Source organism: Mustela erminea, chromosome 6, assembly GCF_009829155.1.
Source record: "Mustela erminea isolate mMusErm1 chromosome 6, mMusErm1.Pri, whole genome shotgun sequence".
Lineage (NCBI taxonomy): Eukaryota > Metazoa > Chordata > Mammalia > Carnivora > Mustelidae > Mustela > Mustela erminea.
The window spans coordinates 88,239,836-88,257,050 of record NC_045619.1 but is presented as its reverse complement, the minus strand read 5'-3'; the positions used below and the strand labels follow the sequence as shown (position 1 = coordinate 88,257,050).

Genomic DNA, 17,215 nt, shown 5'->3' with positions numbered 1-17,215 from the left:
CTGCTGTTCACACCCACCAAGAGACAGGTGCTTGTCTACATGTGGTGACGTGTCAGTCAGTCCCCGCCATGAAGAAGGTCCCTCTGGCAGGCAGAGGAGGCCAACCTGTGAACATAGATCTCCAGTCCAGCTCCTTCTCAGAGCTCCCTGTGGTCAAGTGTGGGTTGGGAGCCGGTATTTTCCACACCCCCTTTTCCTCCCAGGCTTCATCCTTGCCCTTGCTCCAGCTGCCGTGACCTCCAGCAACCGTAACCCCACCTTCGGCTTCTTCCATTTCCCTCCTCTCCGCCTTTCCCAGCCTCGGCCGCTGCCTTCTTGGCACTGCCCCCCACCCCCCAAGTCTCGTTCTCTGAGCCTGGCCCTGTGTCCATCTCCAACTTCCCAGCTGGCCGGACCTTGAATTTCTCAGCCTCTCTGCTTCTCACTGTGTTCCTTCTCATCCACGGAGTCCATTATCAAGCCCTTAGGTTGTCCCGGGTTCTCTTGGAAGCAGTTGATGTGATTTAGCTCATTTAATTATCACGGCAATCCTCAGTTCCCTGGGACCGATGAGAGGAAGCCACAGGAAGGTTAAGTAACTGCAGAAGTTCTCAGGGCTGTCATGAGAGATCCAGGATTGGAGCTCAGGCTGTTTGGCCCCAGAGCCTGTGGCGTTCAGCCCCCAGCATGATAGAGTGGGCACCGGGTTTTCAAAATGAGTGCCCATAGTCCCTTACATTCCCCTTCCTGGTACTTACTGCCTCCCTATTTCTTCCTTTCCTAACATGTTCCTGTATGAAGAAGTGGAGAGGTCACACCAACTTGGGAAGTAGGCAGCCCTGGACGGAAAGCCCATACCCGCGAATTGTTAGCTAGGTGGTCTTGGGCAAAGATTTTCATTTCTTACCACTGAACCACAATATCTATCTCTCCTCTTAGCCTCTATATCTGTAAAATTTGGGGGCTGGGGAGATATTAACCTGTGGCTGTGTCATGGGTTAATTATAATATGGGACACCCCAGCATGTCATAGGGTCTTGGTAGCCAGACAAGCTTCCTTGCTTCCTTCCAGATCCCTGTATCATCACCCCCTCCCCTTGGCTCAATTCCACCCCTATGGGCTCCACCTTCTCCTAGGTCAGTTACCCCACCACCCCGAAATCTCCTCCACCCCACCCCACCCCAGGGCGTGTCACTTCCTCCTCTGCAGCCTCCCAGATCAGTACACAAAGGCCACCGCTGCTGGAGGAAGAGCTGCTCTGTGACATTCACCTTGTGAGTACCAGGGCACCAGCCCTCTTCCTCCTCTCTTCTTACAACCCAACCCCTGCCTGCTCCCTACCACCTCCATGGAATAGGGCTCCGGGCTCTGACCCCAAGATGCCCAAGATCCGGCTGAGACTGGAGAAGGCTCTGAACTCGTTTCTGAATTCCTAAGATCCTCTTCCCAGTTCCCTCCTCCAGTCGCTCAAGCTCTCCCCGCCCCACCCCTACCCATCTCTCCTGCATAGGTTTCCCAAAAGTGGGGCTGGAGAGGGAGGCAAAGAAGGTAGGGGAATGTATGACTGCAGAACCTGCCATGTGCCAAAGATTATGTCAAGGTAGGGCTCTCCCAGTGTGACTCCCCAGCAGCTACCCCAGGTGCCTAGTGCCTGGTGCTCAGATCAGATCTGCCCGTGACAGCTTGACAGTGACTACCATAGTCCTGGGGGATGGTGGCCCAGTGGCTCTGTTCTCTTCCCTCCTTGTGCTGCTGAGTGGGCAGCAGAGGATTCCACCTGATTTGGGAGCTCTGAATAGGTTGGGCAAATGCTCTGTTTCTCAGATGGTGAGGGGGGAATGCTAGGGTGTGTATTGGAGTCAGAATCGAGGCCAGGAAAATGGGACAGCTACAGAGGGAAAGAAGGGAAGATGGCAGAAGATCCCCTCAAGGGAAGAGAAAGGGGGTCAGGTGGAGCCCACTGGAGTTGATGGGGAGAAGGCACAACTTTTGATGAGTCTCACCTGTCTTAATCCCTGTTCACTGTCACTTTCTGCCCTGGGATTCAGGTTTGTAAAAAGAGGGGGATAAAGTTGACAGTCCTGCTGCTCTATGGTTAGGATAAGAGGGAAAAGGAAGTAGAACAAAGAGTTGTACAGAAGTGGTGAAGAGGGGCGCCTGGGTGGCTCAGTGGGTTAAGGCCTCTGCCTTCAGTTCGGGTCATGATCTCAGGGTCCTGGGATTGAGCCCCACGTCCAGCTCTCTGCTCAGCAGGGAGCCTGCTTTCCTTCCTCTCTTTCTGCCTGCCTCTCTGCCTACTTGTGATCTCTGTCAAATAAGTAAATAAAAATCTTTAATAATAATAAAAAAAAGTGGAGAAGAGAAAAGCAGCAGAAAGATGTCATCAAATTTTTTTTTTGAAGATTTTATTTATTTATTTGACAGACAGAGAACACAAGAGACAGAGGCAGGCAGATAGAGAGGAAGGGAAGCAGGCCCCCTGCTGAGCAGAGAGCCCTATGTGGGACTCTATCCCAGGACCCTGAGATCAAAGGCAGCGGCTTAACCCACTGAGCCACCCAGGCGCCCTGTCATCAAATTTTTGAGTGGGTTGGGGGGGGGGAATTAACAGAAACAAGCTGCAGGTCGTGTATCCCCAAGTTAGAAAGAAGAGGGAAAATTGGGAGAAGGGGGTTGGCAAGTCCTGGGCAGGGAGTCCCAAGGGCTCCCTTTAGGGGAAATGAGTGGGTTTGAGGTCTCTGGATATGTCCAATCCTGGGGGCCCCGCCTTGACAGATGAGTCAAAACTAGGCTTTGTGCTGCAGCATCGTTGGCCTCCTTGACCACAGGTGTGCAGAGCAAGCAGGGTTGAGGTTACAGAGCCTGAGCCGTGGGCCGACCTTGCACAGGACGGGGGCCCCGAGACATATACATATATATAGCACCAAAGGTCCTAAGTGGTAGTATAGCTGAGGTCAACAACTTGGCACCCCACCCCTTCCCACGCTGTATAGAGCATCCATTTGAATCTAGAACCAGGAGGAGGAAGATGCAGGTGCTTCAAGCCAAGGACTTAGTTGGCCTTTCTCATACACACACCACTGGTGGGAATATAAACCGACACAGTTGCTAAAGTGTTTATGTCAGTGATAACCCGCCAACATTACAAGTGATACCTATTTATTGACCCTACAAATCCTCTTCCAGGGACTTTAAAAAAATTATTCATTTATTTGCCAGACAGAGAGAGAGGGGAGCACAAGCAGAGAGAGGTGCAGGCAGAGGGAGAAGCAGGCTCCCCACTGAGCAAGGAGCCCGATGTGGGGCTTGATCCCAGGTCCCCAGGATCATGACCTGAGCTGAAGGCAGATGCTTAATCAACTAAGCCACTGGGGTGTCCCTTCTTCCAGGGACATACCCTACAGATTCACTCACACACATGTGAAATGATAAGTGCATGAATTTCCATTGCAGCATTAGTTTCAATAGTGAGCAATTAGAAGCAATTTAAATCCCTATGAGAGATTAACTGTAATGTGATATATCCTTGCTAAGTGGAAATCTATATGGCTGTGAAAATGACAAGCAAGTTCTTTACTTTCTTCAGTAACAGGTTTCCAAGAAAAGTAATTGAAAGAAGAAAAAAATAGAGGACAAAACTGCGTGTATTCTAGAATTGTGACCGTAGAAATCTAGAAATCTGTCATTTGATTTGACCATTTGAAGAACATATGTATTTATATTAGTTTGTATATGCATAAAACAATCCCTAGAAGGATTATAAGCAACAAAAGATAATAAAAAATTGATGGTTATTTATTTGGAATGAGGTGTGGAAACGGGAGGATGGGAGATACGAGTGGGAGATTTGTAAATGTTTTGATATTTTATGTGATAAAATGCACATAAAATTTATAATGTTGTAAAGATTTTTTTTAGATTTTATTTATTTATTTCAGATAGAGACAGAGAACGAGAGAAAGCACACGCCATGCACAAGCAGAGGGAAAGGGAGAAGCAGGCTCTCCACTGAGCAGAGAGCCTGTCTCACGGGGCTCGATCCCAGGACCCTGGGATCACCACCCAAGCCGAAGGCAGACGCCTAACCAACTGAGCCACCCAGGTGCCCCTAAAATTGATCATTTTAACCATTTTAAGTGTTCAGTTCAATGGCATTAAGTACCCTTACAATGTTGTACAACCATCACTGCTATCTAGTTTTAGAACTTTTTCTTCACTCCAGAACAAAACTGCCCATCAAGTGGTTATTCCTCATTCTTCCCTCCTCCCCAGCACCCCCTGCAATGACCATCTATTTTCTGTTTCTGGGGATTTGTCTAGTCACAAGAGTTCCCATAAACCGAATGGTACAATGTGTGTTTTTTTTGTGACTGGTTTCATTTACTTAGCATTGCGTTTTCAAGTTTCAGCGATGTTGTAGCATGGGTCAGGTCTTCATTACTTCCTATGGCCAAATAATATTCCATAGTGTGGAGATAGCACATTTTGCCTATCTGTTCATCAGTCAATGGACATTTGCATTGTTTCTACCTTGAGGCTATTGTGAATAGTACTGCTATGAAGGTTCATGTACAAATTTTTGTTTTAAATAACTTACTGGGGATTTATTAAATTCTGTTGTACCATTTTACATTCCCGCCAGCAATATACGATGGTTCCATATTCTCTACACCCCCTTTTTCTATTTTTTAAAGAATTTAATATAGCCGGGTGCCTAAGGTGTGTCAGTGGATTAAGCCTCTGCCTTCGGCTCAGGTCATGATCTCAGGGTCCTGGGATCGAGCCCCACCCCACGTCTAGCTCTCTGCTAGCCGGCTTCCCGTCTCTCTCCCTCTGCCTGCCTCTCTGCCTACTTGTGATCTCTCTCTGTCAAATAAATACATAAAATTTAAAAATATATATATTAAAAAATTTTAATGTAGCCATTTACTGGGTATCAAGTAGTATCTCACTGTGGTATTTGATTGGCATTTCCCTGATGATTAATGGTGTTGAGCATCTTTTTCTGTGCTTGTTGGCCATTTGTCTACCTTCTTCAAAGAAATATCTACGTAAGTCCTCTGCCATTTAAAACTGGGGTGGTTAGGGGGCGCCTGGGTGGCTCAGTGGGTTAAAGCCTCTGCCTTCAGCTCAGGTCATGATTCCAGGGTCCAGGGATCGAGCCCCACATCGGGCTTTCTGCTCAGCAGGGAGCCTGCTTCCTCCTCTCTCTCTGCCTGCTTCTCTGCCTACTTGTGATCTCTGTCTGTAAAATGAATAAATAAAATCTTTTAAAAAATAAAAATAAAAATGAGGTGGTTAGGGGCACCTGTGTGGCTCAGTGGGTTAAAGCCTCTGCCTTCGGCTTGGGTCATGGTCTCAGGGTCGTGGGATCAAGCCCCACATTGGGCTCTCTGCTTGGCAGGGAGCCTGCTTCCTCCTCTCTCTCTGCCTGCTTCTTTGCCTACTTGTGATCTCCGTCTGTCAAGTACATACATAAAATCTTAAAAAAATAAAAATAAAAATGGGGTGGTTTGCCTTTTAGTTGTTGAGTTGGAGGAGTTCTTTATATGTTCTGGATCCTTCCCAGATATATGATTTGCAAATATTTCCTCACTTTCTGTAGCTTGTCTTTTCGTCTTCTCCATAGTGCTCTTTGAAGCACAAAAGTTTTATATTTATATATTTATATTTTTTGAAGTCTAATCGACCTATTCTTTTTTCTTTTGTTGCTTGTGTTTTTGATGTCCTCATTAAGAATCCATTGTCAAAGGATACCTGGGTGGCTCAGTGGGTTAGGCCTCTGCCTTTGGCTCTGGTCATGATCTCTGGCTCCTGGGATCGAGCCCCATGTTGGATTCTCTGCTCCGTGGGGAGCCTGCTTCTCTCTCTTTCTGCCTGCCTCTCTGCCTGCTTGTAATCTCTATCTGTCAAATAAATAAATAAAATCTTTTTTAAAAATCCATTGTCAAGTCCAAGGTCACAAAGATTTACCCCTCCATTTTCTTCGAAGAATTTATAGTTCAAGGACTTACATTTAGGTCGTTGATGCATTTTCAGTTAATTTTTGTATACGTGGTGAGGTAGGAGTCCAACTTCCTTCTTTCACATGTGGATAGCCAGTCATCCCAGCACCATTTGTTAAAGACTGTTCTCTCCCCATCGAGTAGTTTGGCACCCTTGTTGCAAATCAAATGGCCGTAAATGGATGAATTTATTTCTGGACTCTGGATTTTATTTCATTGATCTACATGCCTACCCTTGATCTACATGCCACATTGTCTTGATCACGGTAGCTTCCTAGTAAGGCTTGAAAGATGTGAGAGACCTCTGATTTCATTCTTTTTCAAGATTGTTTTTGGCCATTCGGGGTCCCATGCAATTCCATAGGAAGTGTAGGACCAACTTTTCCATCTCTGTAAAAAAAGGCCATTGCAATGTACCTTTCTGATTTTTTTTTTAAACATTTTTATTTATTTATTTGACAGACAGAGATCACAAGTAGGCAGAGAGGCAAGCAGAGAGAGAGGAGGAAGCAGGCTCCCTGCGGAGCGGAGAGCCCAATGTGGGGCTCGATCCCCGGACCCTGGAATCATGACCTGAGCTGGAGGCAGAGGCTTTAACCCACTGAGCCACCCAGGCGCCCCTACCTTTCTGATTTTTAAAAAATATTTATTTGTTTGAGAGAAAGCGCGCTCGCACACAGGGGAGAGAGACAGAGGGAGACAGAGTGTCAAGCAGACACCGAGTTGGGCACAGAGCCAGAGGGACATAGGGCTCTATCTCTTGACCCTGAGATCAGAACCCTGAGATCAGGACACAAGCTGAAAATCCTGACTCAGACACTTAACCGACTGCACCACCCAGGAGCCCCCTTAACTTCCTGATTTTGTCTCTCTCTCTTTTTTTTTTTTTTTAAAGATTTTATTTATTTATTTATTTGACAGACAGATATCACAAGTAGGCAGAGAGGCAGGCAGAGAGAGAGGGGGAAGCAGGCTTCCCGATGAGCAGAGAGCCTGATGTGGGGCTCAATCCTAGGACCCTGAGATCATGACCAGAGCGGAAGGCAGAGGCTTTAACCCATAGAGCCACCCAGGCTCTATTATTAATTGACAAACAATTAATAAGTTTTTAACAATCAGAAATTTGCCTGGTTTTCCCTGGAGGTCATTCCAGGAATTACCCTGCCTTCAGGCTCTTTCTTCAGTCTATATTTGCTCTGTGAAACATACAAGAAAGATAAAAGTTTACCAGCCGTGGCTTGCCTTCCTGCATTATCCCAGGCCTTTAGAAATTTCTCTTATGGTCTAATCTTTATTCCTCTTGCTACCATGTCAGCTACCTTCCCTGACTCTCTCACACACTCCTTCATTAGCTCTAGTCTTCCTTCCTCTCATTTCTTTTTTTCTTTTTTTTTTTTTTAAAGATTTTATTTATTTATTTGACAGACAGAGATCACAGGTAAGCAGAGAAGCAGGCAGAGAGAGAGAGAGAGGAGGAAGCAGGACCCCTGCTGAGCTCCAGGACCCCAAGACCCCAGGACCCCGGGATCATGACCTGAGACGAAGGCAAAGGTTTTAACCCACTGAGCCACCCAGGCACCCGTCTTCCTCTCATTCTTATTCCCTGACTTTCCTTCCTTAAATTTAGAACCCTTGACCCTCTCTTTCTTTTTCTTTCTTTCTTTCTCTTTCTTTAATGTTTTTTTCTCTTTTTAAAAAGATTTTATTTCTTTATTTGAAAGAAAGACAGAGACAGAGCATGAGCATGAGCAGTGGGGAGGAGGCAGAGGGAAAGGGAGAAGCAGACTCCCCGCTGAGCAGGGAGCCCAATATGGGGCTCAGTCCCTGGACCCTGAGATCATGACCTGAGGCCAAAGTAGACGCTCAACCAACTGAGCCACCCAGGCACCCCTGTTCCTTCATTTAGAATCCAAGATTATGAAAACTGCAAGGCCTGTCAGATTATTTATTTAACTGTCTCTTTACAGATGTGGGAACTAAGGCCCAGAGAAAAAGTCTGATTGGCCATACAGCCATCGAGAGACTGAAGCAGGACCAGAACTTGGTGTGTTTCCTGTTTGGTTCTGTTCCACTGTGGCTTGGAATCTTGGTGACTAGACATTGGTGGGTGTAGACCTTAGTGCTTCGGGGGCTAGTCCCCAGACTCTTGTTAGGCCATTTTGGCCACCTTCGCCCTGGCAAAGTCTGCACAAAGGAGGGACAGGACTTCTCTGAGGGTCCTACCCATGTGTGGTGGCTGCCTCTTCCCTACATTTTTTAAAAAAAGATTCTATTTATTTATTTATTTATTTATTTATTTGAAAGAGAGAGAGACTGAGCAAGAGAGAGACAGCATGAACAGGGGGAGAGGGAGAAGCAGACTCCTCTGCTGAGCAGGGAGCTTGATGTGGGGCTCGATTCCATGACCCTAGGATCATCACCTGAGCTGAAGGCAGTAGCTTAACCAACTGAGCCACCCAGGCCCAGGTGCCCAGTCTTCCTGACATTTTAAAGAAACAGCTGAATCCTCAGGGAGAGACTCTCAGAGGAGATAAAGAATTGAGGTAGAGGTTTGTTTGTTTGTTTTCTTAAGTAAACTCTACACCCAAGGTGGGGCTTGATCAAGAGTTGCATGCTCTAGGACTAAGTCAGCCAGGCACCCCTGAGCAGAGTTTTGAGAATGACAAACACAGGCTAAGTTTAGAGGACTGAGAGCTTAGAGGCCCTTCCTTAAGGACCCACGCGTCACCCTTTATGTCCTATTGTAGGCCATGGTGGCTTTGCCCGTAGTCCTTGTTTTCCTGCTGGTCTTGAGCAGAGGGGAGAGTGAGTTGGATGCCATGATCTCCCTGTCCGAGAAGGCCACAGAATGGAGGGATCCTGATCCATCCCTGCCGGGGTCCTGCCAGCCCACCTCCTCCTGCCGGGAATGCATCCTCTCACACCCAAGCTGTGCATGGTGCAAGCAACTGGTAAAGCTGGGCCTGTGGCCTTTGGAGACTGTGTATAGGTGTATGTGCCGAACAGAGCTCTGTGCGTGATTGTGTGGGCAAATGTGTTATTTCTGGGTGCACTTGGCAGTCCCATGGGTGACTGAGTTTGTGCACCTAGGACTCCTGTGTGTGACTGTGTGTGTGTGTGCATGCATGTGTGTGCAAGTGTCCTGTGTATACACTTGTGTGTCTGTGTATTTGCGTATCTCTGGAGAAGACTTGGTGACCTTACATTTGGTGGAAGTATGTTCTTGCTGGAACTCACACTTGCGTACAGGTAAAGTGAGCTTTGGCACACGTGTACATGTGAGAAAGTGTTTGTCAGCTCAGGCAGCCGTAACAACATACCACAGACTGGGTGGCTTAAGCAACAGGGATTTATTTTTCACAGTACTGGAGCCTAGATCCAAGATCAAGGTGGCAGTCATTTTGGTTCCTGGTGAGAGCCATCTCCCTGGCCTATAGTCAGGCTGTAGACAAGATCCCTGGTGTCTCTTCTTATAATGGCATCAATTCCACCACTCCCCAGCCCAACCACGTGAGGGTTCTCCCTTCACGATCTCAACTAATCCTCATTTCTTCCCAGAGGCTCCATCTCCAAATGCTTTATCATCACATTGGGGGTTAGTCCCTAATAGAAAGTATATGACTGGTTTTCTGAGTCTGTGTTGGGGGTGCATGGGCATAGCCTTCCCAAGATATGTAGTCTCCTGTGGCTGGGAAAGTAGAAGGAAAGGAGGTAGAAGTGGGTAGGTTTTGGGGGAAAGACTTGATCTACCCAAGTGGCCCAGAAGGATGCTGGGGAGGAGATGTCTCCCTGGCCTGTCAAACAAGAGGGTTCTTTGTGCCTTAAAGAGACAGGGCTCATGGAGTGGCAGAGCATGGTGGGTACCTGAGCTGGGGGGTAGGAAGAGGGAGAGTTCGATCAGAGATGAGGGCAAACTCCCTAGAAGGCAGAGCTACAGAAGCTGAGTGGAGGCTGAGCCAGCAGGGGGAGAAAGGGACCCTGTGAATCTGGGAGGACCGGAAGAGGATACTCAGAGTCAGTGGGAGATAGAGAGCAGAGATGGGCGAGGCAGTCAGATACCAGTCTGCCTCCTTCAATCTCTGGACCTAAGACTGGCACCAGGGCCAGTTGAGAAGCCACTGTAACCATTTCCTTCCTCTGCCACTTCCCAGCCAGTCCCCAAGGGACCAGACACAGGGGTGGGAGATGGGTGGAGGGAGGGGAGAGGAGTCTCCTGTTCTGTCCTGGTCCTTCCCCCTCTGGGGGGAACTTAGCCTGGGTCTTAACCTGACCAGCTTTCCCGTTTTGGCCTGAGCATGCAGGAGAGCTAGGACTAGGAGACCAGTCTCCTCCTTTTCTTGTGGTAGTGAGGTGCCTGAGATCTCAACAGGAAGTCTGTGGCCCTGCGGGGGAGGAGAAGGGTAGGTGGCTAGGGAGAGGGGGTTGTCTAGATGAGCAGAGGGTAAGTGTGGTGCTAGAGGAAGTGGGCTCAGACAAGACAGAACCAGGTTTGGAGGTGGCTGTGGGGGGACGGAGAGGGGAGGGCATTCGAGGGGCTCAGGGCACTGTGAGGGGAGGGTCGCCAGCGGCCTGGATCGCAGGTGTTGGGGTGGGGGGTCCGTGGGGGACCAGAGTCCCGACGCGCTTCCCCTTGGATTCAGAACTTCACCGCGTCAGGGTTAGCGGAGGAGCGGCGCTGCGGCCGGCGACAGGAGCTGCTGGCGCGTGGCTGCCCCTTGGGGGAGCTGGAGGAGCCCCGCGGCCGGCTGGAGGTGCTGCAGGACCAGCCGCTGAGCCCGGGCACCCGCGGCGAGGGGGCCACACAGCTGGCGCCGCAGCGGGTGCGGGTCACACTGCGGCCCGGTGAGTCCCCGGGGGCGGGGCCGGAGGGCGGGGCCGAGGTGCCATCTCCAGCCCGCTGACCCACGCCCGCCTCCCAGGGGAGCCGCAGCAGCTCCGAGTGCGCTTCCTCCGGGCCCCGGGATACCCCGTCGACCTGTACTACCTCATGGACCTGAGCTACTCCATGAAGGACGACCTGGAGCGCGTGCGCCAGCTCGGGCACGACCTGCTGGTGCAGCTGCAGCAGGTCACACACTCTGTGCGCATCGGTGAGCGCCCCGCTGGCCCTCGGCCTTCCCTTGCGGGGAGCTCGGGCCCCTACCTGCCCTCTCCTAGTTTTTAGCAGACCTGCTCAGGCAACGGGTTTCTGGTCTCTCCTCCCAAAGACATTCATCTTCCAGGACAGAACTGGAGGGGATTTAAGAGGCTGTCCAGTAGGAGCCCTCATTCCACATGAGGGGTAACTGAGTCCCAGAGTCTAGCCAGACGGGGTTCAGACAGGGTCAGACAGGGTCAGACAGCGTGCCCTGGATCTACCAACCAGATACTACCCTGATACTGTTACTACCAGATACTGCCCTGATGCCACTGTCTCAGCCCCATCTGTGTCCCTCCAGCAAGGGCTAAATACCACTGTCCCTGGCTGTGCCTTCTGCACTCACATCTCCCTTGTTCAAGGGATGCCCTCCTTTGCATCAGGCTATACCCTATTCCGTCTCCTTCCTCCAGAGACCCTGCCTGACTGCCACTGTGTCCTCCTCTTGATCTCCTCCATCCCCCACTGCTCTGAACCAGTGATCCAAACCTTTTGCTCCACCCCCTCCCCCGTCCCCACTGGCCAAGCAGGCCAGATACTCAGACCCTCCATGCTGGGGGCACTTGCTCTCATTATCTCCTCTACTCCTCTGTGACTGTCCCCCTGACCGCCCGCCACTGCTTTCCATGGACCTCTGCCTTCTGAGTCCTCAGCAGAGGCCCTTCCACCCTGCAGCTAGCCAGTGACTTCTGGCACAGCCCTCATGATTTCCGCCCTCCCAGGCTTTGGCTCCTTCGTGGACAAAACGGTGATGCCCTTTGTGAGCACGGTGTCCTCCAAACTTCGCCACCCCTGTCCCACCCGGCTGGAGCGCTGCCAGCCACCCTTCAGCTTTCGCCATGTGCTGTCACTGACCGGAGATGCTAAGGCCTTTGAGCGGGAGGTGGGGCGCCAGAACGTGTCTGGAAATCTGGACTCGCCTGAAGGTGGTTTCGATGCCATTCTGCAGGCTGCACTCTGTCAGGTGAGGACTTGGGGAGGGCATCTGGGTCCGAAGCACTGTTTGGGGCTGAGACGGCCACCTAGGGTCATGCAGTGCCCAATTCTAGGAGTGCCCTTTGTACCATCCTCAGTGTAGTTTGCATATTCATTTGAACAATTTCCTGGTGGATTGGACTAAGGTACCTTAAGGAAGAGGCATGTTTTTCTAGTTCATAAGAAGGCCTCCACCAGCAGCGACCATGTTTGGGGGGCTGGGGAAAAGCAGGGGGCTGGAGACAGGGGGGTACACAAATGACTCAGAATGAGGCTGGCAGATCCTTGGCTCATAGAGCAAGGTGCACAGCCTAACCTCCACCCCTCCAACCCCAGGAGCAGATTGGCTGGAGGAATGTGTCCCGCTTGCTGGTGTTCACTTCGGACGACACATTCCACACAGCTGGGGATGGAAAGTTGGGTGGCATTTTCATGCCCAGCGATGGGCACTGCCATTTGGACAGCGATGGCCTCTATCGTCGCAGTCCAGAGTTTGTGAGTCTCTACCCTCGCCCCACCCCTATCGGAGCCACCCCTCCTCTATGCCCAGGCCCCCCACCCCTGCCTCCTCGCCCTTACCAGTGACCACCCTGCCCTCTTCCCCAGGAGCTCCTCTTCTCCATGTGTCCCCACTGGTTAGACAGAAACCCATGTCACCCCACTCCCTAGCCCCTCCCTCCTCCTTGCTGAGCCTCCCGGGTTCCTCTAGCTGGTGGAACCCTGGTTCCTGGACTTCCTGGGCAGAGGGCATATTGGATGTTGTGGGGGAGACTGGCGGACCTCACCTTATCCCTGTTCCCCTGCCCAGGACTACCCCTCTGTGGGTCAGGTAGCCCAGGCCCTGTCTGCGGCAAATATCCAGCCCATCTTTGCCGTCACCAGTGCCACGCTGCCCGTCTACCAGGTGAGAGCTGTCTGAATGCTGGACCTTCCCGCCGTGAGCCTTTCTCAGCTCCCTCAAAGACCGCTCTCCTCCTCCCCATACGTCCTCACCTCCCTTCCAGACCCTCCAGAAGCCCATTTCCCTCAACTCCTCATAACCTAGGAGCTGAGTAAGCTGATTCCTAAGTCCGCAGTGGGGTTGTTGAGCGAGGACTCCAGCAACGTGGTGCAGCTCATCATGGATGCTTATAAGGTAAGGGGCTGGGACTGGGCAGCATGGCGAACGCAGGCCCTGGAAAGGGGCCTTTGGGGAGGTGACAGAACTGAGAAGGACTGATCGCTTTTCGGTGTAGCCCTCCACGGCTCTTACCTACAGTTTGTCTATGGCTGTCATTAATCATTCACTCAGCTGGGCTGACACTTGTACATCTGAAGTATCTGGCTTGTGTGAAACACAGAGCCCTGCTCTGGGCAAGGAAGGAAAGGAACATTCATTGAGCCAGTATTTCATGCCAAACACTGTCCTAAGTGCTCATGCTGCTTGCCTTCCCACTTATCCCGCTGAACCCCTGTTTGCTAACGATTAGCATCCCTATTTTATACATGAGAATACGGACACAGGGGGCTGAATGACTTGCCCAGGGTCACACAGAGAACAGACAGAAGGGCTGGCATTTGTGCCCCAGATGATCCATAAGGAAAGTAACATCTGGAGCCTACTTTCACTGAGCTTACAAATAATTCAGAGGCATTTTTCACAGGAACCATAGAATTTTACAGGTAGAAGGAACCATAAAGATCCTTAAGTGTTTCTTGAGCTTAGCTCTGTAACCATGCTATAGGCGTCTTATGATGGTGATCACATCCTAAAGCCACAGTGAGAAAATCTGAGACAGGATCCAATTTCCCAGGGCAAACTCAATTGAAAGACTCTGCCCTCGAGGGCTTTACGTGTACAGGTTGTATATCCTGATTGGGAGTATGAGAAGCAGCTCCTGCATGTTATAAGGGGCCCCACAGCAGGCCTAGGGCAGGCCTGTGGTGGAATTTGGAATGGCTGCAGAGGGCACAAGGTGGGTTTGGAGTCCTGCTTTCACGTGGTTACTCACTGTCTCCCTTCCACAGAGCCTGTCCTCCACGGTGACCCTCGAACACTCTCCACTCCCTCCGGGGGTCCACATCTCATACGAATCTCAGTGTGGGGATCCTGAGAAGAGGGAGGGTGAGGCTGGGGACCGGGGCCAGTGCAACCACGTCCGAACCAACCAGACGGTGAGAGCCAGCCGAGATAGGCAGAAGGAAGGAAGTGGGGGTGGGGGAGGGAAATTGAAGCAGGCAGGAAAAGATTGGGGGCAGACAGAGAGAACAATGCAAAAGCTTGGGGTTGTTCTCCCTCCATCCTTTCTGAAAGGGTTTTAATGAGTGGCTTTCTCCAGTGGGTTTCTAAGAGATGGGTGTTAGCATGATCTTATCCCTTCATTTCCTAAGGAATAGGTTCTTGATGATCAATGGGTTTGGCATGTGTGTGTGTGTGTGTGTGTGTGTGTGTGTGTACACGGGATCTCAAGTCTGATTTCTGCCCATATTGTCCTCAGGTGAATTTTTTGGTTGCTCTCCAAGCTACCCACTGCTCCTCAGAGCCCCAGCTTCTGAGGCTGCGAGCCCTTGGCTTCTCAGAAGAGCTGACTGTGGAGCTACACACTCTGTGTGATTGTAACTGCAGTGACACCCAGCCCCAGGCTCCCCACTGCAGTGATGGCCAGGGGCTCCTACAATGCGGGGTATGCAGGTGAGGCCTCCTGCTTCCTTTCAGCCATGTGGCTCTTCACACATGACCAAGCCCAGTATTTGTCCTCTCCCTTCTTATCCTCCCACTGGCATCTCTAGACATCTTTTTCCAGATGTCCCAAGACTCCACCCTGAATTTCATCTGAAGTTTCCCAGATATGCCAAGACCCTCCCCTCCATTCTTTTACTCCTTGGTGCTCAATCACATACTAGCATCCCTTCAGCCACTCGTCTCTCTCCCACTCTTTAGAGATCTTAGGTTTAGAAGATCCTGGGAAAGACAGGTCAAGGGATGGTAACCCTCTGACCCACCCTTCCCTTTCCTGGCTCTGCCTGACTCTGTCTGACTCCGCCTCTGTCTTCCCCCTCCAGCTGTGCTCCTGGCCGCCTGGGCCGGCTCTGTGAATGCTCTGAGGCTGAGCTGTCTTCCCCTGATCTGGAATCTGGGTGCCGATCCCCCAATGGGACAGGGCCCTTGTGCAGTGGGAAAGGACGGTGTCATTGTGGCCGCTGCAGCTGCAGCGGACAGAGCTCCGGGAGTCTGTGCGAGTGTGATGATGCCGGCTGCGAGCGACACGAGGGCATCCTCTGTGGAGGTACCTGCAGGCTTTGGGAGAAGGGAGGGATTGGAGTGGCTCCCAAGGGTATTTAGGCTCTGGGGACTTCATGGCCTTAAGGGTGAGTATCGAAGGTTCTGGTGTAGGAGTTGGAGGTGGCTGACAACCTTGGGAGGGAGTTGGATGCACGGGAACAGACCAGCTTCAGGCAGCCTGTGGTGGCATGTGATGCCCATTGTGTGTGAGGAGCGTGGTTGTCAGCCCGAGCATGGCTCTGCCCCAGGCTTTGGCCGCTGCCGATGTGGATTGTGTCACTGTTTCGCCAACCGCACTGGCAGAGCGTGTGAGTGCAGTGGGGACACGGACAGCTGTACCAGTCCCGATGGAATTATCTGCAGCAGGCACGGAGAGTGCAGGTGCAACCGCTGCCAGTGCTTGGAGGGCTACTTCGGTGCCCTCTGTGAGCAGTGCCCAGGCTGTGCGACGTCATGCGAGAGATACAGGTGAGGCCTCCAGTCCTGTGGCTTGGGAGCAGAGGCACAGCGGGACTGGCAGAGCCACTCCCATCTGCCTGCTCCTTCCTGCCGTGTAGTGTGGGTGACAGCTGCCTAGCTGGTAATCTACTGATGTCCACTGGACAGGGACTGTGCAGAATGTGGGGCCTTTGGAACTGGCCCCCTGGCCCTCAATTGCAGCAGGGCTTGTGACTCTCTCAACGTGACCCTGACTTCCGCCCCTATCCTGGATGACGGCTGGTGCAAAGAGAGGACCCTGGACAACCAGCTGTTCTTCTTCCTGGTGGAGGAGGGAGCCGGAGGCAAGGTTGTGCTCAGAGTCAGACCCAAAGAGAGTAAGTGGGCAGGGATGCTATGGACATGCCAAAGGGAGCCCTGGAAGTTTGATTGGTAGGGCCTCAAAACTCAGGTTGGGGAGGTGAAGAGAATGGGAAACGAGGCTAGGGGTTGAAGTAGAGCAGAGTGTCCAGGCAAAAGTGGAGGTGATGGACCAAGTGGACAAGACTAAGGTCTCGGCCACTGAGGATAACCTTGGCCACTGCTGGGTTCCCTTTGTTTTCAAGGACAGGCAGGGATGGGGAGGCTGGACACATTGTGGGCAATGGCCGATCAATCCCCATGTCTCTGTTATTTCTTCCCCATAGGAGCAGATCACACGCAGACCATTGTGCTGGGCTGTGTGGGGGGCATTGTGGCAGTGGGACTAGGGCTAGTTCTGGCTTATCGGCTTTCTGTGGAAATTTATGATCGCCGAGAATTCAGGCGCTTTGAGAAGGAGCGGCAGCGGCTCAACTGGAAGCAGGTGGGGAAGACTGCCTCCTACCCTGCTGGGCTCTCCCTGGTTAGGACCTCTTTGCTCTCTGCTGCCCAGCCCCTGCCCCCCAGCCCTGGCTCCTTCCACTTAGGCTGCCCCCTCACTTTGGTCTGTACCTCCTCTCTCTGGCCCATCCCGCTGCTAACTTCCATCAGCTCTTGGGGTGCTGCTCAAGTTTGAGGTTGGCCTCTTAGGATTAGATAAAGCCCAGGGACTCTTCCTCATCATTTCCAACCTCCTTTCCCAGGACAGCAATCCTCTCTACAGAAGTGCCATCACGACCACCGTGAACCCTCGCTTTCAGGAGGCAGGGAGTCCCCTTCTCTGAAGCAGAGGGAGGAGCACTCCTCCCAGGGCTCTTCTCAGCTGCCTGGAAGGGGACTACTGAGGAATAGTCACCACCCACTTCATTCTCAGAGTGACACCCGAAGGCTGCCTACCCCTGCAACCATGCTTCCCTACCTCATGAGTGGGGGTTAGCCCCCGCTCCCCGTATACAATAAAGAGTCTTACCTCAGAGCACCGCTGTCATCTTGCTTTTACCCAAGGCCAGAGCAGGCTG

At 51.5% G+C, this 17,215-nt stretch overlaps 1 protein-coding gene across 4 annotated transcripts; it reads left to right on the top strand.

Moving 5' to 3' along the window:
- The first annotated feature begins 1,165 nt into the window (after positions 1-1,165).
- ITGB7 (integrin subunit beta 7) lies at positions 1,166-17,172 on the top strand. Of its 4 annotated transcripts, none has more exons than XM_032348342.1 (16): positions 1,166-1,253; positions 7,953-8,029; positions 8,733-8,936; positions 10,626-10,827; positions 10,905-11,075; positions 11,845-12,086; positions 12,434-12,592; positions 12,906-13,001; positions 13,143-13,232; positions 14,105-14,251; positions 14,575-14,768; positions 15,140-15,363; positions 15,608-15,827; positions 15,966-16,174; positions 16,484-16,641; positions 16,901-17,172. In XM_032348342.1, exons 3-16 carry the CDS (start codon positions 8,736-8,738, stop codon positions 16,979-16,981), a joined length of 2,394 nt encoding a protein of 797 aa, XP_032204233.1. In that variant the 5' UTR covers positions 1,166-1,253; positions 7,953-8,029; positions 8,733-8,735; the 3' UTR covers positions 16,982-17,172. The 4 variants fall into 4 exon arrangements, with proteins under 4 accessions (XP_032204233.1, XP_032204230.1, XP_032204232.1 ...); XM_032348339.1 differs by lacking the exon at positions 1,166-1,253 and adding an exon at positions 4,064-4,082; XM_032348341.1 differs by lacking the exons at positions 1,166-1,253; positions 14,105-14,251 and adding an exon at positions 4,064-4,082.
- The last annotated feature ends 43 nt before the right edge of the window (positions 17,173-17,215 follow it).